General features: G+C 37.6%; 1 protein-coding gene across 5 annotated transcripts in view; it reads left to right on the top strand.

Moving 5' to 3' along the window:
- MOSPD2 (motile sperm domain containing 2) overlaps window positions 1–25118 on the top strand; it is a 109660-nt gene that overhangs the window by 13518 nt on the left and 71024 nt on the right. For all 5 annotated transcript variants that reach the window (XR_008442633.1, XM_054007375.1, XM_054007372.1 and 2 more), the window contains 7 exons: window positions 338–493; window positions 1425–1511; window positions 4134–4288; window positions 11941–12001; window positions 14137–14175; window positions 16341–16465; window positions 18347–18517. Coding sequence is in view for 4 of the 5 variants with exons in the window: in XM_054007375.1 (XP_053863350.1) it covers window positions 338–493; window positions 1425–1511; window positions 4134–4288; window positions 11941–12001; window positions 14137–14175; window positions 16341–16465; window positions 18347–18517 (794 nt within the window). In the remaining variant the exon portion in view is untranslated. The remainder of the gene's footprint in view (window positions 1–337; window positions 494–1424; window positions 1512–4133; window positions 4289–11940; window positions 12002–14136; window positions 14176–16340; window positions 16466–18346; window positions 18518–25118) is intronic.

Here is a 25118-nt window from a genome sequence, read left to right as displayed (position 1 = left end):
AAAAGATCGGAAGAAAATTATCTGCTTGTCATGCAGATACAATTATTTTTGTCAATTTTTTATTTTTATTTAAAGAAAAATACTTACATTATGTATTTCTTTCCAACCCCATGAAATATTCTGTCAGTTTCTTAATAAATTCCATTTTTTAATGTAGTCGATAAACATTTTCAATAACTTACGTTATTCCATGCTTGCTTAAATGTGCTGAAATCTTGAGCTCTTTGTATTCCCAGGCAGACTGCTGCCGTAAAACTTGCCTAGTTTCAGTTTTGTAATATTTCTGTAGCAAGTGCTGTATGTTTACAACACTAACAATTTCCATTTTTTACACTAGATAAATCAGATAAATATGATTCCAGAGATGTGGAAAGATTGCAGCAAGATGATGATTGGATTGAAAATTATTTAATTTGGCGTCATGATGTTGTGGATGATACACTGAAGATGATTGATGAAAGCTTTCAGTGGAGGAAAGAATACATGGTCAACGGTAAGATGTCATTTACTGCTAATTAATATGTTGATGTATGTCAGTTTCTCACTGAATTATACCTAAGGCCCTATATACCGTTTCATTAAGTACCAATGCAAATGGCTATATAAATTCTTCTTTGTCAAGTTGACATATCAATCGCTAGTTGTGCTTTATAATTTGGTGCAGCTGGCTTGTGAGCAGTGGAGTTATGCAATAGCCTACTGGGTCAAAGATAATTTGGAATTTGAAGGGGTTGGGGAGTTTGCTGGACTTCAATTCTTTGTGTGTTCCTCAGGTGCAAACCTCTACGGGAATAAAAGTTCTCCTCCTCTGGTCTGAAAATTATTCAGGAGAAGGTGGTCCATAGCTGGGAAGACACATGCCCTGCAGGGATCATAAGCTAATAATTCATTAGCTCCTCTACTACTGAGAGGAAAGCAGAATCTTTTCAGATTAGTAAAACTAATTAAACTTGTGAAATGTGATCATTGCAGTTATTACTGTAGTGTCCAGAGGCTCCAATCAAAACAGGGTCCCATTGTGCTTTGTGCTGTATAAACACACACAAAGACAGCGCCTGCCCCAAATAGCATACAGTCTAAATTAAGAAAAGTTGCAACAAGTGGGTGCAACAGCGTGGGGATGCAGGAGGGAGGCCAATGCTAACAAAATATTTGTAGGTCTTTTTTCCTCCAGCCATCTATATCTACTTTGTTTTCTTCTCTCTTCCCACACAGATGCTAACCTTTTTCTAGCTTAGTTTAAAACAAAAAAGAGGAAAAAATATTAGTTTGCAAATAGGTTTATCCCTCTATTTTACAATTCATTTATCTCACACATATGAAGATTATTTTGAATATGAAGTTTCTTATTCTGTTTTAAGATTAAATGGTATTTTGTAGTGACTTTTAAACAGCAAAAATAAGGATGCCTGTTTGCTTTGCAGATTTGTCTGAAGCTGCCCTTCCAAAATGGTTATTTGAAAATGGCGCTCTTTACCTGCATGGATATGATAAAGAGGGCTACAAGTTATGTAAGTTACATGCACTCTTCTTTTTTCAGTTATCTATTAGTGTGTTTATATATATATAATTCTACATGTTCATGTTGGAAGTAATTACTTATCAGGAACTACCTTTGTGGAAATAAATGAGGAAATCAAGTGAATTTTCAATGAATATCCTGACATAGATCATGGGCAAATGGTTACATTTCATTTTTCATCATGTATTATTAAGACCTTTAGCCATGCTCGTTGAGTCCAAGAGTCTCTTACTAGAGAGGAAAAATCTTTAGTATTCATATTTTGTAGCTTGAAATTCAGGTTTCTTATTGTAGTGTTCATGATCCCAGAAAGCTCATTGTTAAGGTTACATTCAGTTTTCCTTCATAAACTTTACCTCCCATCCCAGTTTTGTAGTGCAGTTATAAAGTGTTATAAAAACATTGCATTTTAATGTCTCTTTTGCTGCGAATATATAGCCATCTACAGGACAGCATATTGTCATTGCAATCACTTGGTACAGCTGTAACACACCATGCTTACACATACTTGAACTGGTGCACAAGTTTTCACATCACTGTTTGAATTGAATTTGTTCTGAGAAAGGCCTTGGCCCTCCATTGCTATTTACTGCCCCTATGCAGTAACAGTATAGGCAACAAGCACTGGCATTACAGATGCAATGGTGTAATTAGTTTTCCCTGTTTAATCCTCCAGTTCTCCTGACCATCTTTCCAGGTTACCTTTGACAGCCCAGAGAACTGGCTGTCATATGGCAAATCCCTTGGTTACCAGCTGCATGCAGGCCCAAAAATGCTCAAAGTACTGTAGTATCCACTCAGGTCTCAGATTTGCCTACCTCCTCCTGCCTCCCCCTCCCCAATCTCATTGAACGTAGCAGCACTTGAAGAGGTATGAACCACTCCTCCTCAACTTGTTTTAAAATAATAAAATAGAAAAGAGGCGGGCGGGGAGGAGGAAACAATTTTTTGTGCTTAATAATAGCACTTAAATGATCCCAGTTACCCATTGAAAAAAGTCAAATTACAAAGGTGATGTGTGAGGTCCCTTTGTTTGCTCCTATTGTTGTATGTTTGGAAACAACTTTCTATTTATTTAGGTTAGGATGTCTGTATCTTTGCAGTGGAAAAAGATAGAGACTTCATTTAAATGAAAATACAGAATTTTCAAAATGTAGAATATAGGAAAAAAATGCAGTGAGACCTGATTGAAAATAGCAGATGAGCTTTTCTTGTCTCCTCTCTCCCGTGTGTGGGGGCCTTTTTGCAGGGTCAGTTTATTTCAGAAGTGTGTGTATCTCTATGTAAATGTAATTCTAAAAATCTACTTCATCTTTCTGTTCCTGTCAGTTATCTAATGATAACAGACAGTGAGAATGTTCAATGTTGTCATACGGACATGGAATTTTATTACTCTGTGAATCCCACAGATCTCCGACTTCCTCCCGAAAAGGTGTCCAGTGAGCATGCTCAGAAAGTATTTTGTAGTTAGGCTTTATTTCCCCCCAAATCAAATATAGACACTAGTTCTTAGTAAGTGTTCTAAGGTGGATTGATTTAAATCATCCATTTTAATCAATTTTTCCATTTGTACTTCAGTTATTTTCTAAAGAAAGATGCTTCTCATTGGTTGATTGTAACATATTGATTCACAATTAAATAAAGCCATTACACCAAATTTGGCGCACCTTTTTGCTACCTAGCAGGTACCCTATAACTATGTATATTTATTTAAGCAATTTATAGCTCAATATTTTCAGATTCTTATTGTTCATTCTCCATATGTTAGAAAATGATGCATATTATATTGCTTATTTGCTAGATAATTACCTTTTTGCTCATGATTTGTATCAAGTTGTGTTAGGATTATAACTGGAATTTAAACAAACACACAACAGTATATTAATCTTCTATTTAAATGTTTTAAGATATTATAAGTATAGGCTTTAACATATTTTGTGTTAAATTCAGATTTCATTTTAAAGAGGTTTATTTTTTGAAAGAAAAACTTAGTGTAATTTAAATACAAAAAAAATCATAGGTTTTTATCCACCCTGAAGGGTTCTATCCATGCCAAGATGAAAATTTTAAGAACTGTTGGCAGTTTGCTTCAGAGGCGTGAGCCAAGTTTGGGAGTTCTAATTTTGATGCTTGCACTAAAATGAAAGAATAGAGAATGCCTCGCAACCTTAACAATAGTGACTGTATCCAGAATCTGGTAAAATTAGTTCTTAGTGTCTGTATGACTATAGACTTTATTCAGGAAACAAATCATGGTAGATCCAGGTTTTGTGTAGAAGCATTTGGGGGGAGAGAGAGAGAATGTGTGTGCATTTGTTATTCACTACTGCTAGCATTCAACTAAACAAATATATAAAAAACCCTATATTTTCCCTTTTGTTCTTCTATACCTTGTGTTCTGTATGAAAACACCAGAGTCAAAAATATCATTATTTTACCACTGTTTCTATAAGAACAGCTGTGAAATGGCTGACAATATAGAAACTGTACATAGCTGTATCGAGGAGTTGGTGGATTTTGTCAGAGGTCACTTAACACTTACCACTAATATGATTCTGGTATTCTGATAAGTTGTTGAAGTTTTTTATATACATATATGTTTTCTTTGTAGTCTGGTTCAGGGTGAAGTTTCATACAAAAGATCCTAAACTGCAGTTTGAAAAAAAGAAGTTTGTAGCCTTTTGGTTAGAGCATTATGCCAGAAGAGAGCATGGGAAGCCTTTAACAGTGGTGTTTGACATGGCTGAAACTGGAGTCAGTCACATAGTAAGCATTTTAATTATGATTTCTGTTTAGACTGTATAGCTTAATCGAGCAGGTCCTGTGCAGCACATTAAATCTAAATTATACAGCAAAGGTCCTAGAATCTTGATCTCATAACTGCTCCCTTCTCCCAGGCAGTCATGGCAGGTGGCTTTTACGCAGCCTGGCGGCAACTAAGGCTTTTTGTTATGTATTTTCTCTTCCCCTTTTGAAGTGAGGCAAAGGTTACTTCATTTACTAGGCGGAGGAAGAGTTACCACAGTCGCACTTAACAGCAACTGTCTACCCTACTATACCCTGACTCACTATCTGCCACTGCATCCAAAAATGCCAAATTAGTATGGGAGGGATAGCTCAGTGGTTTGAGCATTGGCCTGCTAAACCCAGGGTTGTGAGTTCAATCCTTGAGGGGGCCACTTAGGGATCTGGGGAAAATCAGTACTTGGTCCTGCTAGTGAAGGCAGGGGGCTGGACTCGATGACCTCTCGGGGTCCCTTCCAGCTCTATGAGATAGGTATATCTCCATATATTTTTTTATCTCCATATTGTTAGTATTTTTGTTTCCTGCAATGAAATGGCACCCACTTACAGCAGTTGTGAATTTGACCCATACAGCCTGCCTCTAGTTACTGACATCAGTCTATAACTTTCAAGAGCCCCAAATTCACAAAATTATATTTACTAAAGGAGGGGGCTAAAACACACTTAATGTAGAGCCTCTATTTGTAGAGTAGGAATATAAATGTGGCAAAGTATAGATGTTGGGTGTTCTGTAATTTGTTTATGGCCATGATCTAAAGCTTCAAGTCCATAATGTTTTTTGCATTATACTGAAATGACTATCTATTTCAAGCTGAAAATCATGAATTTCATTAGAAGTTTTTTCATTTTAAAAGGTTGTTCTCCAATAATGTGTATTTCCAACTCAATCTTCAGGATTTCAATTTGCAAAGCTACAATGACTAGTTATAAATGATATTTCTTCTCTTGCATCCTCTGCATATTCCCACCAATGGGGTGTGACAGCGGGGGCAGCCTAGAAGTCGGAACCTTCTTGTAGCAGTATGCATTAGAGGGCTCATGTGTTCCTCCTGCCCTTTCCCTCAGCATTCCTGAACGTTCCGAGGGGGCGTTTTGCTCCTTGCTGCCTCAGTTCCTTCCAACCACAGCAGCAGACAGATGTGAACGGATACAGTTCCCTTCCACTAAAAAAGATTTAGTGCCTTTAGGGATAGTTTTACTATTCGGTATGGTTCGGATCTATTATAAGTTTAGATTGTTCGTTTAGGATAAATTTTGTTTTATACTTAAATCTTCTATTCCAACTACTGGTTGCATGCAGATCCAAATCTGAAAAGATCAGGTTTTAAAATGTATACATCATTTGCAATGGTCTTCGTGGCATTGGATTGCTTGCACTCAATTCCTAGCATGCCTGGGTGAGCTTCACTCTCCTTTAATATGTACGAACTGCAGCACCTTTACCCCATGAGCAAGAAAGAAATGTCAGAATAGGCTACAAGCCTTATTGTTACAAGCAGCTCTGGCTGCAACTTCTGTCTGTTCAAACTCTTCTGAAGGGTCTGAGACTAAGAACAGGAGGCCAGTGTCAACTCTAGATACTTGCAGATCTAGGCAGAAAACAGTTCAGCACAAGACACAAAACTCCTGATCCAAAGCGATCATGTTGTTGATACCAAAATCAGCAGATCCAACATCTACATACTTACTACCTCCACTGGTGGTGGCCTTGTACATAAGAGCCAAATCATGCGAGCGCATCGGATCTGAATACCCTGGCTCCATTGCATGTGACAAAGCTGGAGATTCTTCACATCTCTTGGAGCAGGATCAAATCTAATAGATACACATGTAATGAGTAAAAGCTCTCAGGATAATTTTTGCCCATTCCTTGCTTCAGAGGGTTCCATCGGATTTGAAGAAGCTTTTGGAACCATTGTTGTCAGTTTGTCTGGGTCTTTTGGTCACGCTTGTGAAGCAAGTGCACGTGGAGAAAGAAGAGGAAGACTCCTGTGAGTCACCCTCTTCCTTCGCTGTCTATACAGAAGAATATCCTGCTATAGGGCTGGATATTTATCTGAAGAGGAAGCCGCCTGTGGTACAAATGGAATATCAGCAGCTAGACCCAGAATTTGATTAATTCTTCTCCTGATGAGAATGTCGGTATAGCTTGCAGGTTTTCCTAAATAGAATGGTCACTACATTAAAGCTCTTGTCAGTTACCTTAGAGGAGACTTTTCACCAAGTCTTTGATATTCTCCGCTCTAACTCTGAGTAAAGTCTCTGTGCCAATTTTAGATGGTCTCTGGCAACCAGCAGAATCTATCTGATCTAATCGTGCTTCTTGTCAACTGCCTCTCAAAAATGCTGATAAGCTATATCAAATTCCATATGAAAGATTATCTTGCTTCCATATTCTTCCTACTCATAATTTATTAGTAGTAGTTGCAGTGACCAAGAGGTGGACATTTTGCATTCTACGGCCTCTGACAAGGAAGGCAGGAATTTGGAGTTGGTGGGGAGGAAAATGATTTCTTCTTTCCTCACCCTCAGGATGAGAGTGGCAAATTACTAGGCAGTGACGTTGCGGTATCAACGTTTTGTCCCATAAGTGGTACTGTTTGCAAAGACACTTTCTGAAGACCAGTGCAATATAGTAATTACATTAATACAGATGGATGGAAGGTAGTATAACACACAGTATTCTTTGATGTTTTTGACTTGGTTGTAAGATCGATTGCAGTAGCAATCACATGGTTATGATCTTCCATTGTCCCGCCAGAGACAAAATCTAAAATAGTTCATCTGTTTTGAAGGAGATGGCCTGTTTAATAATAGGAAAGATAAAAATTTGGAGAGAATGAAGGATAAGAATCTTACAACCAAGATCAGTGTTTTTTTTTTCAGTCTTGGAGGAAGAATTCCATGACCTGTGTTCAGGTACAATTGAAAGCTTTATACACCATCCTCCTTGTCCTTTTAGGCTCAGAGACATCACTCATGCCATCACAAAGCTTCCTTTGCCAACGTCTGCTGAATGTCAAGCCTGAAGTTTGATAGGAGGATCAAAAGCTGCAAACAAATTGATAACATACTCACCTCCCTACCCTTTGGAAAACTGACTTTCTTAATTCCTTGATTCATACAGTTTCATCAGTTTGGACAAATGGGTTTTGAGGATAATAAAAAAGTGTTTATGCCCAAGTTTGAAACCTATTCTCCTTAAAAGATCTCCTCCTTTTGTCTCCCCTACCCCTTTTTCAATATTCAGGGATTTCTCCCTCAACAGTGTGCTAAGATCAGAAATCCAGTATCTGATTCAGGCAGGAGCAATTGAGGAGTTTCCAAGGGAGTTCAGAAATCAGGGATTTTACTCACTGTTTCACAGGATATTACATGTGAGGAAGCTCCACACTTAAGTCAGGAAGTTCTGGTTCTGTATGTTGACTGTAGCCTCATGTTATCCTTCCCTTTCAGCCCTAGATTGGTTTGTAGCTCTCAATCTAAAGGATACATATTTCTAGAAGATCAAATCACTGCAAATATCTCTACTATTGATCATGACTATTTTCAATACAAGGTCTTAACTTTTGGCCTTTCTACCACTTGTAGGGATTTTACAAAGTTCCTCTTTGTAGTAGGAGCTTGTCTTGAGACAATAGGGTATCTACACAAAAGAATTAATGGATACAAATCTGACATCAGGAATCATAATACTCAAAAACCAGTGGGAGAACATTTTAACCTGTCTGGTCATTCAGTGTCAGACCTGCGGGTGGCTATCTTCAAAAACAGACTCCAACGAGAGACTGCTGAGCTGGAATTGATATGCAAACTAGACACAATCAATTTAGGATTGAATAAGGACTGGGAATGGCTGAGCCATTACAAACATTGAAGCTATCTCCCCTTGTAAGTATTCTCCCACTTCTTATTAAACTGTCTGTACTGGGCTATCTTGATTATCACTTCAAAAGTTTTTTTCTTACTTAATTGGTCTCTCAGAGTTGGTAAGACAACTCCCACCTATTCATGCTCTCTGTATGTGTTTATATATATCTCCTCAATATATGTTCCACTCTATATGCATCCGAAGAAGTGGGCTGTAGCCCACGAAAGCTTATGCTCTAATAAATTTGTTAGTCTCTAAGGTGCCACAAGTACTCCTGTTCTTTTTGCGGATACAGACTAACACGGCTGCTACTCTGACACTAGGGTATTTTTGTCTCCCGATACTTAAACAATTGGTTTCTTAAAGCCTCATCAAAGGAGAGCCTTATAAGGGACATGCACATTAGATTTTCCCTTTTGGAAGGTTACGACTCTTGATAGATATGAAAAAAAAACCCTTCTCTTTCCTAGTCAGAGTCCATTCATAGGAGCAGTCCTTGACTCACAAGTAGGCAGAGCATTCCTGTCAATAGAGAGCTTTCTGAAACTACTCTCCTCCATATGGCTATTACATCAAAATCCTTCTCAAAAGATCACTTTTTTTCTGCATCTGTTGGGTCTTATGCTCTTGCAACATGCATCACAACTTATTCCACATTCAGAAAGAGGCCTGTTCAGTATTGGGATGGTACAGAATTATGACGTACCCAAAGATGACATTTTTCAGGAGGATTTCTATCCCTAAAGAAATTCTTTCATCTTTGTCACAGTGGACCTACCCAGAGAATGTTCTGAAAGAGGCATGTTTCAATCCCCCAACTCCTTAATTGAAAATCACTTTAGAAACTTCAAAGACTGATGAGGGGGCACAACTTGACTATCTCTTAGTTCAGGACCATTGGAGTTACCAAGAAAAGATATTACATATGAGGGTACAGTAATTGAGAACTATCTGTTTAGCTCTCAAATCATTACTACCTCACATCCAGAACAAAGCAATACAAGTCATCATGGGCAACAAGACAGCAATATATTAACTGAAGAAGCAGGGAGGAGCTCACTTGTTTCAACTCTACAAGGAGATGATCAAGTTATGGGACTGCTGTGTCCACTTCAACATCTACCAAATTGCCTTGCTCTTAGTAGGCAAGGAAGTGACAAAGTTGGCCAACTCAGCAGAGATCTGATGCAGGTGCATTAATGGTCTCTAAAGGACTCGGTAATGTAGGATGTATTGAATGTTTTTGAGGTTTCTGGACATAAATCTCTTTGCCACAGCCAGAACAAGAAGTGCCCTCTTTTCCACTTGAGAGAGGGGAGAGACATTCTCCCAATGTCAGATATGTTCCTTCTGAATTGGTGGATGGGCCTGTTATGTGTTTTCTCCTCTTTTACACTTTTTTATACAGAGGGTTTTACAAAAATAAGATGTGAGTGGGCCAGGATAATCTCAGTTGCTCCTTCATGTGAGAGACAACAGTAATATACAGACCTTCATCAACTCTCCAAGGGGATCTACGTACTTATGCCAGTGATGCCAGGCATACTTCTGCAACAGGACAGGAGGATTTATCACCCGAACGCTCTTTCGCTACATCTAGCTCGATTGGCTTTAACAGATGTTGAAATATCTTGCACTTTAGACGAGCAGCAAATGTTATGAACATAAGTGATGTAGATTCGTGAAGTGGGTAGCTGAAAAACATATAAATCCTGTACAGGCACTAATTCATTGTATCCTTGAACATTTACTGCATTCAAAGTCTTTTTAGACCTATAACTACCTTCTCTGAATGCATTTGGCTGCAGTAGCAGCCTATCACATAATTATAGATTTAAAAAAAAAAAAATCTTGGCACGTGACACAATTAAAAAAATGTATTGACCAGTAAAGGACACAGTTTTAGTTTGGTCCTGACACAGCTCATGAGCCCTCCTTTGGAACTAATAGCGGATTGCTCTTTATCTTTATGAAACATAGTAAAAGGTGAGTCTGTCATGGGACATACAACTTGCTAATCCATCTTGCTGATGTAATGGCTATCATAAAAGCTGTTTTAACAGACAAAATAAAATAAAGTTGTACTTGGACCTCATCCTAGATTCCTTCCTAAAGTGGTTGTTGAGTTTCATATTAATCAGTCGGTCAGTATGCTGGTTCTCTTTCTGAGACCTCGTGCTCATAAAACATAATCCAAGCTACATACTTTAAATGCTATAAAAGTGCCTTAGTTTACTATCTAAATAGAACAAGAAAATTTTGACACTCTCCTAAAACTTTTTATATCTTGTGCTAAAAGCCATAGAGGTCAGGATATTTCTGCTCAGTTGTTATCTAGAGGCTGAGATAGTGAACAGAACAGGCATATAATCAGAAATCATCAGTTCCTCTTTCTGCTGGAGTTAGGCCATACTCAACTAGAGCAATATCTACCTCTACAGGGACATGTTCCCATTGTTGAGCTCTGTTCAGACCTTTACAAAACACTATTAATTAGATTTGACATCTGAGTCAAATGCTCCATTCGGTAGGGCACTTCTGTATTTACTTAATTAGACCCTCAAGTCCTACTACCTGGTCAGGCATACGACTTACTAAAGTATCCCATGCGTGGCAATGTGCAGAGTACATATGAAGAAGAAATGGAGGTTGCTTACATTTTTAACCAGAATTCTTTGGGTTGGACTCTGCATATTCACACTCTTGACCCACCTTCCCCTTTTCTTCAGAGTCCTAATAAGATATTAACGCTGCAGAAGCTGTGAAAGGACTGAGGTGTCAGGAAGCACCTTGCTCTTGAAATGCTCAGGAATGGTGAGGGGAGGAACCAGGAGTGTTCTAACAGGCACTGCAAAGAGTAGATTCCACCATTGCATCTGCACCAGCCAGTGCATCTCACGAGTGTGAATGTTCATCTTGAAGAACTCTGGTTGCAACTAAAAAATGAATGAATAAATAAATAAAATCAATCTTCATAGCTTATGAAGCAGAGACAAATGCAGATTACTTACTTGCAATGTGCCTCAAGTATGTACCTCTTTTAACAAAAAAAATTCTGAGTTCTGTTGTGGTTGTGAATTTTCAGCAGTGACCAGATAGTGTTAATTCCTTAATCTTTTGCAGAACTATGATTATTCATAGAATTTTAAATGTTAATTTTTGTCTCAAAATATTAGTGAACTATGATTTCATTAGAAATCAAGACAAACAGAACTAAAAACCCCTGATAAAAGGCAAAATTTTCTTACCCCTAAACGTTTTACCTCCAATGTACAGAACGTATGTAATTTGCTTGTCTTATTTCAGTGCAAGTCATTGCTTGTACTATGTAAGAAAGGCTTAGCACATTGCCATTTAGAGACAGAGGTTTATTTCTTCTATTAGTCTGTAGTTCTTAGAAAATCTCCTGTTCCTTTCCTGAGACCCCAGTTCTTCAAAGACTTAATACATGTGCTTAACTTTATGCACTGCGAGTAGTCTTAGTGAAGTCACTAGGACTACTTTCAGCTTACAGAGTTAAGCATGTGTATAAATCTTTGCAGGATCATGGCCTTGCATTGCATTGGAAGTTGGGGCAGTGTTTGAAATTTAGTATACTGTGTATACCCTGTGTACATTTATTATGTTTTTCTTTAATTGTGAACTTCTTAGAAAACTTTTATTACAGAAGTCATAGTTTTTATTAATTTGTTTTTAAATTATAATTTCTACTGCATTTATTATTTATTTGCCTTTATTTTAGGACTTGGACTTCATTCGGTTCATCATCAACTGTTTTAAAATTTATTATCCTAATTACCTCTGTAAGTAATGTATATTATCCTTTCTAAGGGGATACAATTTTATAGACATTGTATTATCCAATATGTTATTTTACTATATAAATATTTATAACTGATAAGGAGAGATGGGTGTGTTTGTTTTTTTTAAAGGTTTGTAAATATTACTTTTTGCATGTGTGGACTGCAAAGGTAAAACCAAAATAAAGTCAAGAAATGTGTTTGACATGCCCCTCCTGCATATCACATGATAGAACTTCTCCCAAATAATACCTAGAGCATATATTTTGGAAGAACATCCAATCTTTGTTTAAAAATTGTCAGTGATGGGAGAACCCATCACAATCATTGGTAAATTGTTCCAATGGTTAATTAATCTCACATTTAAAAATTGACACCTTATTTCCAGTCTGGACTTAGCTAGCTTCAACTTCCAGCCATTGGATCGCATTATATCTTTCTCTGCTAGACTGAAGTGTGCATTATTAAATATTTGTTTCCCCATGTAGGAATTTACAGAATGTGATTCAGTCACCCATAACTTTTTCTTTGTTAAATAGCTAAATAGATTTAGCTCCTTGAGTCTATCATGAGGCAGGTTTTCTAATCCTTTAATCCAGGGGTTCTCAAACTGGGAGTCAGGACCCCTCAGGGGGTCATGAGGTTATTACATGGGGGGTCGTGAGCTGTCAGCCTCCACCCCAAACCCCGCTTCACTTCCAGCATTTGTAATAGTGTTAAATTAAAAACACTTTTTATATTTGTAAAGGGGGGGGGGGTCATACTCAGAGGCTTGCTGCGTGAAAGGGGCCACCAGTATAAAAGTTTGAGAACCACTGTTTTAATCTTTCTGTGCTCTTCTCTGAACCCTCTCAATTTTTTAACATCCTCCTTGAACTGTGGGCGCCAGCACTGAGCACAGTGTTCCAGCAGTGGTCACACCAGTGCCAAATACAGCGGTAAAATAGCCTCTCAGCTCCAACTTGATATTCCCCTGTTTATGCATCCAAGAATGCCATTAGCCCTCTCGGCCACAGCGTTGCACTGGGAGTTCATGTTCAGCTGATTGTCCACCATGACCCCCAATTCTTTTTCAGAGTCAATATTATAGTTGTGTTGTTGCCCTCCTTTCTTTGTCCATTTCTGTCCCTTTCCTCTTCAGTTTCTGGGTTTGGCCAAAAGTTGGAAGATACTGCAATGACAGTTGCCACTCTGTAACAGCCAAGAGGCTAAAGATTGAGTGGAAATGGACTCTCCCCATTATCTCAGAGATGATCCCTCCATGACAGAGTTGAGGCATATTGGTGGGGCTGTATGGGGGAAAACTTGCACATTGTCCATGTTAATCTTCATTATGAATAGATACAAAGCTTCAGCCAATACTGCCATTTTTCTCTTCCGCGACTTCTACTTTCATTTTTTTTTTCAAGTGAAAATGTAACTATGAGCGTTTTAAAGTTTAGCTGTTTGAGTGGCATTTCATTTCTTAAAATAGAAGGTACCATTCTGTTATAGTTGTTAGTATTTTGAACTGTTAAAAATTAGTGTAGTAATTTCACACAATGATAAAGTTGTTATAATAAAGGTGCATATTATTTGCATCTTTTATCTGCCATGGCAGGGAGGGGTAGCTCAGTGGTTTGAGCATTGGCCTGCTAAACCCAGGGTTGTGAGTTCAATCCTTGAGGGGGACACTTAGGGATCTGGGGCAAAATCAGTATTTGGTCCTGCTAGTGAAGGCAGGGGGCTGGACTCGATGACCTTTCAGGGTCCCTTCCAGTTCTATGAGATAGGTATATCTCCATATATTATATTATTTAATACACTAATTTAAATGAATTCTTTGAATTCAGGATGTGGGTAACTGTTCTGACTCTTGTGGGATAATTTTGCCTTTTTTTGTATACCAAAACAATACATGCTATAGTTTCCAATGGGCTTCCTAATACTTCTGTTCATCTTACCATAGGGATAGTTTTGTATATGTTGATTATTATTTGACAAATGGAGGAAAGCTAATTTTTTCCTAAAGAAAGTAAGCATAGAAACTGAATGTTCCACTTTTAATAATCCTCTAATATTAACACTTTCTCCCCTTTTTTTGGTTAATATATAATATCTTTCATTGCAATTATCTCTTTTTCCTATTGTCTTTGCAGCAAAGATAGTGATCTTTGAAATGCCATGGATAATGAATGGTAAGTTAAAGTAAACTAAAAATATTTGTAATTTTCTGTAATAAGTTTAAAAAGCCCTGTTCTGATATATTAATTCAAACATAAACTGATTTTTTTTTTTGGGGGGGGGGTTATAAAATGTTTTTAATGTTGTTGTGTGTGTATATATAGAAATATATAATTAATGCATAGGCCAAATTCTTCTTTTAGTTAAGCACATGGTACTTTACATTTGTCAATTAGGGCATTGAATGCTTTAGTGTGCAGCTTCCTGGCATATTGTGCTGTGACTCAAAGATTAAATAAATAGTCGTCTTCAAAGTGCAGATCAAGACCTGCATCCACCTCGCCACATTCATATCTTGGAAGCCCTTAATATGCAGATTACTTCTTGAAGCATCCATCATCTTGATTTCCTGAACCCCAATCCACTCCAGGTCCAGACTTGCTAGGCTTGGTAAATGTTTTTCTGCTGTGGCCACATCCAAATAGTGCATTATGCTGGTTAGGGTATATGCATGACATTGATAATTGTCATATATATCTATGCTGATACACCTCTACCTCGATATAACACTGTCCTCGGGAGCCAAAAAATCTTACCGCGTTATAGATGAAACCGCGTTATATTGAACTTGCTTTGATCCACCAGAGTGCGCAGCCCCGCCCCCCCGGAGCACTGCTTTACCACGTTCTATTTGAATTCGTGTTATATCGGGTGGCGTTATATCGAGATAGCGGTGTACGTGTACACCAGTAATCAGCCTAGTCAACAAACTTGGTAGACATGTTTTATTCCTCTCTATTGCACATGGCTATAAAAATTACCCTTTTGCTGCATGTGCACAGTCCATCTCTATTAAGACTCTTTTAGTTTTACATTAAGCAGGTTAAAACTGCTACCATTTAGAACAACAAACCTGCCCGAGAAATGCTTCATTCTCCCAACTTTTCTCCCACCCAAAATTGGGAACTTACCCACTTCTCCCTCCACCTTCCCTTTCCTCTCCAAAATAAATTACTGGCCTGATATTCAAGAGGGCTAAATATTTAGTCTTTGATCTGTCACTGCTTCAGTTCATAGCTTGATGAGGTCTTGGGAAGGATGTAAGTAATCACGTTGGTGTCTGGGTCATGGAATTTGAGCCAGCTCGCTTTAGGTTCATAGAGGACATTTGCAGCAATCCTCAGGAGCAAATTACCATCAGACACCGAAAGTCTTGCGGAATTCTCCAGAAGCCTCACTTCTTCCCCTATTTCAGCCACCTTTGCAAAAACCGGTGTTGCACTTAGGCAAATTTGAGGATACAGTGGAGAATTCCAAACCAGCTATAGAGGATGAAGATCCTCTTTTTACCCTACTTCTTTGGGATTGTTTGTTGCATTTTTTTTTTCGTGTGTAGCATATGTCCTGATACTACTTTTGAACTGTGCTACTTTTTCCAGTAAGAAACCATGCCAAATACCATTCCTCCTTTCCTTTTCAGAGATCCCTTTCACAAGCAGAGGCCCTGGCCTTTACCTAGGGTAGAGCTGCTGCATGAAGTTCAGTACACCCCTTCACAAGTCACTATGCCCTTGACAAGACTAGATGCTTATTTTCAGTGGACAGTACTTCAGTTGCTGTTCAAGGAGCTAGTCTCCTGCAGTGGGGCACTGGGGAAACAATGTTACAAACTGACTACTTACCAACATCCGAAGAAGTGAGGTTTTTACTCACGAAAGCTTATGCCCAAATAAATCTGTTAGTCTTTAAGGTGCCACCAGACTCCTTGTTGTTTTTGTAGATACAGACTAACACGGCTACCCCCTGATACTTACCAACAATAACTTTTGTTGCCCAAATATATTGCCTTCACCCAGCTTCTTCTCAGTTTTGGAGCACACATCCAAATGAGGTTTCTAGGTGTAGAGGGTACTGCTTTGGGAAGTGGGGTGGGGGTGGGATGGGCGCACAGGGTATTTATATTCTTTTTTTTTATACCACAAAATCCTGGTACATGCATGTGCTCTTTGCTTCGTGGGACGTTTTATAACGGGTAAAGAAACCCTACCTGGACATCTAGCTATTTCACTGAATTCCGTACTTAACCTAATATTTTATGAGCATTTATTTACATGCTATCAATGGCAGATAAAACTGCAGTATTTGTTTCAGGCAGTTTATGTATTATTTTTTTGTCTAGCTGCTTTTAAAATTGTGAAGGGCTGGCTTGGTCCAGATGCGATAAGCATGTTGAAGTTTGCAAACAAGAATGAAGTGCAGGAATACATCAGTGCAGAGTATCTGCCTGCCTACATGGGTGGAATTGTAAGTATATTGAAATTTTAAAATACCCTGTAATGATTAATATCTTCATGCAATTTTTGAGTGCATATAAATTGCACGATTACACACTGTAGTAGAGCCAGCTAGCATTTTTCAGAGAAGTATGAGTGTCCATTTGATATTAATAAACTTACAAATTAACTGTTAATGATTTAAGTTCTATTAAAAATCTCAACTGATGCTTTTCAAATTTTTGTATGTTAGTTTTAAAAAAGTTTTCATAGCTCTTTTTGTAAGGTAGGAAGTAATTCTGCAACCCTAATTTAGTGACTTCATTTTGGGAATTTTAATAATGTGAATAGGGGAAAAGGGGCTTTTGAGGGCATACAACTGCTGTTTCTCACATCCCTCCAAAGCCATGATTGAATGAAGACCCTCCAGTCCTTTCTCTGGCCTTCCGCCCTTTCTAGCTCCATTTGAACCAGTATGAACTTCTTAATAAATTTCCTCAACATAGACATGGCCTAGATGTGTTCAACATGGTGCTTAGATTAGTACTCTTTCCCAGCCGCCTTTCCCCTTTTTAAAAATAATCCACCATAATCAAGGCTACGTTTGTCACGGAGGTCATGGAATTCACAGAATCTGTGACTTTCTGAGACCTCGGTGACATTCTCTGCTTCAGCCCCAGGGGCTGTGGGACTCTGGGGCTGGCAGTCAGCAGGGCCCTGGCAAGGTTCCAGCAACAGATGACAGACTCCTGAGGGGGCCCTTCTCAGAGTTCTAGTGACGGGTGACAGCCTTGTGCAGGGGGAGGGGGATGCCTTGGGCGAGCGCTGGGGGTGCCCTGTTTTCTCTTTGGGAAATATTGTCACCCTGCAGCTCCCAGCCGCTGAGGATGGGGGGAAAGGGGAGGGGTGGCAGCTTCCAGTTGCTGCAGGCAGAGGGGGAACCCCACAGTTCCTGGCCACCACAGTGGCGGGGGGGAGGGATAGCTCTCGGGGGAGGGATAGCTCAGTGATTTGAGCATTGGCCTGCTAAACCCAGGGTTGTGAGTTCAATCCTTGAGGGGGCCACTTAAAAATCTGGGGCAAAAATGAGTACTTGGTCCTGCTAGTGAAGGCAGAGGACTGGATTCGATGACTTTTCAGGGTCCCTTCAAGTTCTATGAGATAGGTATATCTCCATATATTAAACCACAGAGATGTAGCAGCAAAAGACACAGACAGGTCACAGCTTCTGTGAATTTTTGTTTATTGCCCATGATCTGTCCCTGACTTTTACTAAAAATAACCATTACAAAATATTAGCCTTAACTATAATCCATGTATAGTGTGTGTGATATGGACTAAAAGCCTGTATTAAAATAGGTAATGCACATGTATAATGCTAGTTCTTTAAACATTAATAAATAGGCTGTTTTATTTTTTACAAATCCAAATCATGGACTAACTGTCTACATGATTTTCTTTAAAACCAAAGCTGTTATAAAGTTACAGAAGTACAAAAAACATCTGAAGAGCCACTGTTTTTTCTTATTTTGTTTTAACTTTGCCTCCGTGTAATGTAGAAACAAAATCTGGTTTAATTCTCCCCCGCAACCCTCTGAAGATTTTTTCAATACCAAATTTCAACTCAGAACAAATTCTGCAATCTCTTTAGGAATATGTAAACATTGCCACTAGCTATAAATTAGTGGCTGTGTTAGATGATTATCATATTTGATTATTATATAGGACAAAACCCAACATCAACCTTTTGCCCATGGGTCGAATGGAACTTAAAATGTATAAATGAAATATGTACAAGTTGTAAAAGGACTAAAAAAAAAAATCCTGATAAGATCTGTATTTTAATTATGCTAGTGAAATCACTTTTCCTTCCTTTTGATACACACGTGAACTAAATACCCTTGTATTTTAGGATACTTTTAAGTACAGTTACCCTCCATTGGTTGATGATGATTTTCAAACTCCATTATGTGAAAATGGACCTATTACTACTGAAGATGAAACTGAAAGTAAAGAGGAGGCGGAAGCAGACAGCAAGGAGGCTGGAGAATCCAGTGAAGAGCAAATTCTCAATGTGAAAAAGGTATCCATTAACTCTAAAGGCTAAGAAGGAATGATGTTATGAAAAGTTGGACATGGTTTATTTTTTATGGCAGATTTTTTACAGTCTGTTGTAGTTGGATGTCTTTGCCACTTACAGTGAAAACCCAGTAAAACCCTAAAGACTAGCTTCACTATCATGGATGGATTGCAGTACACACACACAAATCTAGTATCTGTTTTATTCTGGTATTGCTCCGTTAAATGTACAATGTGAAAATTAAAAAAAAATATTTTAACTTTATCCCTAAAAAGTTAGGTTTCTCTAGAGTTATAGTCAGTTTTTTATACTTCCCTCGGGGCACCCATTGTATTGATTTTTAATACCAGATATCTAGTTTTCTCAATAGATGTTTTAATCAGCTCCTGAGGAGAGGGAATACTAAATAAACAATTGAAAACATGCTATTGAGAGCTAGTGTCTAGAGCAGTATTATGTTTTTATTTATCTTATTAGTTATATGTTTTTATTTATCTTATTAGATATCCAGTTAATCTTGATATGGTCACAAAACAAAGTAAAGCTCTGAATCCTGCAATCTGATCTAAGTGGCTGTAACCTTACACCAGTGCAGAATTCATTCCAGTATCGGGGGGCAAGGAATACATAGTGGGTGCCTATGGGAAATGTAAACTTTGTCCATTAGTATTGTTCTTGAAAAGTAGCTACTATAGTCCAAAATCTGGAATTCACTGTTGTTGCCATAACTTCTGAATCAGAATATGAATTTACTAATTTCTTGTATCATGTATGTTTAATATTCTTAATTTTATAGTACACGAATTTTCAGTTTGAATTAGTATTTTAATATTTTGTCAGATTTTGAAACATATGGAACAATTTCTTTTTTAATTAAGGTATTTTTAAAAGTTGGCCAGCCAAATTAATAAGGTAGATTCATAGAATTTAAGGTCTGAAGGAACCATTAGATCATCTACTCTGACTTCCTCTCTATCACAGGCCCTTAAATGTAGTCCAGTTATCCCTGTGTTGAGCCCAGTAACTTGTGTTTGGCTTAAAACATATCTTCCAGAAAGACATCCAGTCTTGATTTGAAGATGGCGAGAGTTGAAGAATCCACCGCTTCCCTTGGTAGATTGTGTTCCAGTGGTCAATTACCCTCATGTTAAAAAATATGTGCCTAATTTCTAATTTGAATTTGTCTGGTGTCAGCTTTCAGCCATTGATTCTTGTTGTGCCTTTCTCTACTAGATTAGAATCCTTTAATACCTGACATTTTGTCCCCATTGTAATCAAGTCATCTGTCGTCTTCTTGATAAATGAGGCTGCACTCTTTAAGTCTCTCGCTTTGTCATTTTCTCCAGCCTTCTAATCATTTTTGTGGCTCTTTTCTGCCCACTCTCAAATTTTTCAACCTCCTTTTTAAAACATGGACACTGAAACTATATGCAGTATTCAAGGGTCGGTCTCACAAATGCAGTATACAGACGTAAAATTACTTCCCTACTCCTGCTCACTGTTCCGTTGTTTATATATCCAAGGATCACGTTAGTCCATTTTGCCAACGCACTGGGAGGTCATATTTGCTTGTCCACTGTTACCCCTAAATCCTTTTTTGCAGAGTCACTGCTTTCCAGGACACAGTCCCCTATTCTGTAGGTATGTCCTGCATTCTTTATTCCTAGATTTGTAACTTTACATTCAGATGTGTTAAAATGCATTTTGTTCAAATGGGCCGAGTCTACCAGTTGATACAGGTTGGTTGATTGTCTGACTACTTCTCCTTATTATTTACCACTCCACCAATCTTTGTCATCTGCATATTTTATCAGCAATACCTTTCTATTTACTTCCAGACCATTAGTGAAACTGTTGACTAGCATCAGACCTAGTACTAGTTTTTGTAGAACCCTACTAAAAACAGACACTACTTCCACAGCCAGTTCTTAATCCATTTAATGTATACTCTACTGATATTTTATAATGCTCGTTTTTTAGTTAGAATGTTGTATGGTACTAAATCAAATGTCTTGCAAAAGTCTATGTATATTACCTTTATCAACCAAACTTGTAATCTCAAAGAATGAAATCTGGTTTGTTTGACAGGACCTGTTTTCCATAAAATCCTGTTGACTGGCATTAATCATATTAATATCCTTTATCAATTCAATGTCATATCAGCTTTTCTATTATTTTACTAAGGATTTATGTCAATATAACCTGCTGATAGTTACCTGGGTCATTCTGCTGACCTTGTTTGAATATTGGCACTAGATACACAACTTCTTCAATCTTCTGGAATTTCCCCAGTATTCCAAAGTTTAATAGAAAATTAACATCAGCAGGCCAGAGATCTTCTCTGCCAATTCTTTTAGAACTCTTCAGAGCAAGTTATTCGGGCCTGCTGATTTTAAAATGTTTATCCCTTGTAGATGATGTCAATATCCTCTTCGGTTACTAATGCACTGGAAATTACTTCATCATCCTCATATGATGGGAGTACATCATCCTGTTTCTTTCCAAATAAACAACAGAAATTTATTTTGAACACTTCTGTCTTTTGTGCATCATTAAGTTTCACCATCATCGTCTAGTAATGGAGCTATACGAAAAGGGTCAATTTGACCCCAGAATATGCAATTTTGATATTTTTGTACTTAAAAGTTATAATGTAATGGTATAACGGAATAGCTAACTTTTGAATCATGCATTGAACTAAACCAGAGGCCTGTCCTGAGTTTCAGGCCACAGTTACCTGCAGATGAATTGTGGATGTTACAGACTTGGTTTATTATCTTCTTCCTTTTTTGTGTAACTGAGTTTTTTCAGTTACTTTCAAAGAGAAACATATGGTTGTAAGGAAAGACATCACGTGGTCCTCATTTAATACCTTCAGCATTCCATTGTCTAAAGAAAGGTTAATTCACTCCTTCTTACTCCTTTTCTTAAATTCTTATTCTGATCCTTTTGGATAATCTGTGATATTGAACTAATATGTTAATCAAATTGGAAAGTAAGATGTAGCCCAGCAGATGTTTAGGTTTAATCCTAAAATAAATATATTAATCCATCTCCTAAAAAGTTGCATACAAGCTCTCAAAAAGGCTGTAATTTAAGTTCCATACTGAGGTAAATACTGCTCCTGTTAGCTATGGAGAAGCAATAACATGATGCTATCATGGAAGGATAAGACCATAAACTGTAGGATATCTGAACGTAAACGAATCTTCCAAATTTATTTCTGGAAAAATTCCTTATGTCTGAACCAACCAGACATCCTGGGGGCCATCTTTGTAAATTAAATACTTTCTGCTATACTTCCTTACATTTTTTTTAACATAAATGTTTTCCACCAAAGAGTCTCAGATTTTGAGATTAGAATTGCTACACAAATGTGTTCGCTATCCTGAGAATGGAACTATTGAAACCAAATAAGCCTTTATGTTAAATTACAAGGTGATAAATTTGAATTCCTTTCTTATAATAAAACCAACTTGTATAGAATTAAGTTTGTTATAATCTTATACTTGTAAGTAAATATTCTTATCCCTTTAGGATTATACTCAAGTTATTAGCATAAGTGATTGTAAGTATGTGAATAAACATTTCAGCACTAGGAATGTTGTGCAAAGTTTGGGAATAGAAGTTGTGAATTAGACAATATTAGTTTTAGAAATAGATTTCTTGTTTCTTTTAACTAATGTTATCAAGTACAGTGCCTAGAATAGCTAAAATATTTTAATAGTTGGAAATTAGGATATTTTATAATGAACCTGGAAGTTGTTTAAAATTAGAATCAAATTGAGAATACCTTCCTATCCTTGAAAGATGGGATAAACTCTTCCCAAATTACAGCTAAGTGAAAGAAGAAAGAATAAACTTCAAAATTTCAAAAGGAAGGAAAACTTCAAGTCAGCAAATTACAACAAAATATAGGAAAATGTTGTGGTGGTTCTTTCAAAAGTTTACAGCTAAATGTTGACTTAATATAGCTTTTAAACTTTACTACACACAAGAAAAATGCTGCTTTTAACTATCTTAATTTAAATGAAATAAACACAAAAACAGTTTCCTTACCTTGTCAAATCTTTTTTTAAACTTTTCCTTTATTTCTTTTAGTAGTTTACGTTTAACACAGTTCTGTACTGAATTTGCGCTGGTAGTATCAATAAACTGAATCCTTTTAGAGCTGGACTAGCCCACCGTTACAGCTGAATGGAATATTAATGTATGAAAAGAGATGCTAAGTACAGTTCAGGAGTTTTTTGTCTTTTATCTAAGCAATCCTGAGGGTGAGTCTTCATTGAAAGGTCCAAAAGTCCTGAACACATCGCTTCAGTCCTGATTCAGATAAGTCTCCCTGCTTCCTATGAGAAATGCCCAATTTTTGATTCCACTCTCGCAAGAGAGTGATTTTTCTTTAACCAGAATCCTTTATGAACAAGAACTTGGGTTTTGGACCTGAAAGTCCAAAGTCATAACTATAAGCAGCCTTGGGAAAGAGAGAGCTTTCCTAAAGAGCAAATATGCCAAGAAAAGATCACCACCACACCAAAATACTCCTCTGATAACAGATGGCAGGGTATGATTTGAAAATTAATATTTCTCTCTGAGATACCAGAGGAATTTCTGTGCTTTGAAGGAAGTCAGAATTTGGCCTTGGAGAACAAAAGTATTGATTGCCTTTCTAGAATACTGAACTCTTCTGAAGTTCAGACCTTTGTTTCTTTAAATCCAGACCTTTGTGCTGATGGGATTTAAATATTGAAATATACCAAATTAATAAACTTTACTTCAGTAGCATCCATGGAAGTTCCTGATTCCAAATAAATATCAAGCAAGATTACACTAGGAACAGGAAAGAAAAGAGCACTGAAGTAGCCTTAACATTTGCAATCTTCTAAGAACCATAACTGGACTGTTACAGGAATTAAACCTAACACCTTGTAACTAAATTGCTATAGTGTTTGATTCAATTGTTTGTTTTTCATCTAGATAGTCCTGTAATTGTAGGAAGATATTATATTTGCATTTTTATATGTTCAGGCTGATCTAATCATCACCTAGCTTACTAACATTATTTTGTTGTTTAAAGAATTAATCTTGAACTCAGAATTGTCTTGCTGTGTGCTGCCTAAAATCTGAAACTATACTGTGTCATATCTTCGTGAGAGTTTGTTGGTTAACTTTTTTGTCCAGTTAAAATTAATCCCTAAGTGTAAGGACCACTAAAAACTGATTAATATACTCAAATCACTGTTTTTGTTTGTTTGTTTTCCTCCGCTGTATCTGACTTTCACTCACTCTCAGCAGCTGTGATGCATCTGCAAGTGTGTATGATTACTTGCTCGTTGAAGAAATCCTCAGATCTCTCCCTCTGTGACAATTTGTGTGTGTATACAAGAAAAGCACCCTTCTAACCTCACTTTACTTAATATCTGTGTGCTATAAAATCTAGAATACTTTTGTATACTGATCTTAATTGTGTTGTGTATTTCTCACTAAAGAGTTAATAGCATGTGTGAATACCTCATGCTCCATACTCACCTCATTTCTATTTTTGTGTGGTAACTTATTACTGGTTTACCTTTATTTCAAATAGAAACAGCATTGTGGTATTATTACTTTACTTTTCTGCATATCAACTTTGTCACAAATCTGGTCAGGTGCCCCCTTGCTGGCCGCCCACTGGACTGCTGTGAAGGAATCAAAACCTCTGTGTCCCTGGATCTCTGGGTGTTTTAAGCCTCTCAAATGGGAATATAGCCAGTCTCCAAGTCTGTAGGCACACTGAGGCACAGACCTTCTATCTGGCATCTTCTGAATACTGGCACCCGCTGTTTAGGTTCCTAGCCTCTTTGAGCACATTGCTGACCCGTCAGACAGTCCCATACGTAAACACACTTTCTCCAAGAACTCCGCCCAAAAGGTCTGAAGCTTCTGGCTTACAATTTAACTTTCTGGAAGCAACATGGTAGTTGTAAAGCATTCAACACACACTGACACTTTGCCCACAGTCTAACACAACTGCTCTTTTGCTTAATTATATAAAGCACACAAGAGTACAGATCCCCAAAATAATACTGTACACACCTTTCCTTGCTCAGTTTCCTCACCACTCCAGAGCTTTCTTTGGGCGGGCTCAGAGTACCTGTAAAGTCTTTGGGACCAATGCAGACCAGTACGTGTTGTGGGGACTTCTCCCTAATGGAGTCTCCTTTCCCATCATCTGTAACTTTGCTCTCTCCCATCCAGTGCTTCCTCTTCCTATCTGGCTTTCTTGGTTGCGTGTTTCCTTATATAAAGCCCTCCTGGTCACCTGACTGCTTTCTTTTTGGGATGTAGTTACTCTTTTTCACATAAGTGTTGCACCTGAAGTGCTTTCCATTTGACCTCAGGCTGTAGTGTTACTGGTGCATGTCCTGCCGGCAACGGTGGAGCTACATACAGAGAGGCATTTGTGATGGAGCAGTTTTAAAGAGGAACATTTTATAATAACTCCTGGTTGCTATGATAAATTGATAGGTTCTACAGACAAATTGTCACATTTCTCACTTGTCAATAAATAAATAAAAGTAGGGGTACTCAAGCATTCTAGGTGTGCCCTGACACCCCATTTTTA

The sequence above is a fragment of the Malaclemys terrapin genome, chromosome 1 (genome assembly GCF_027887155.1).
Source record: "Malaclemys terrapin pileata isolate rMalTer1 chromosome 1, rMalTer1.hap1, whole genome shotgun sequence".
Classification (NCBI taxonomy): domain Eukaryota; kingdom Metazoa; phylum Chordata; order Testudines; family Emydidae; genus Malaclemys; species Malaclemys terrapin.
The sequence above is the reverse complement of the archived record's forward strand: the minus strand, read 5'-3'. Positions and strand labels throughout refer to the sequence as shown.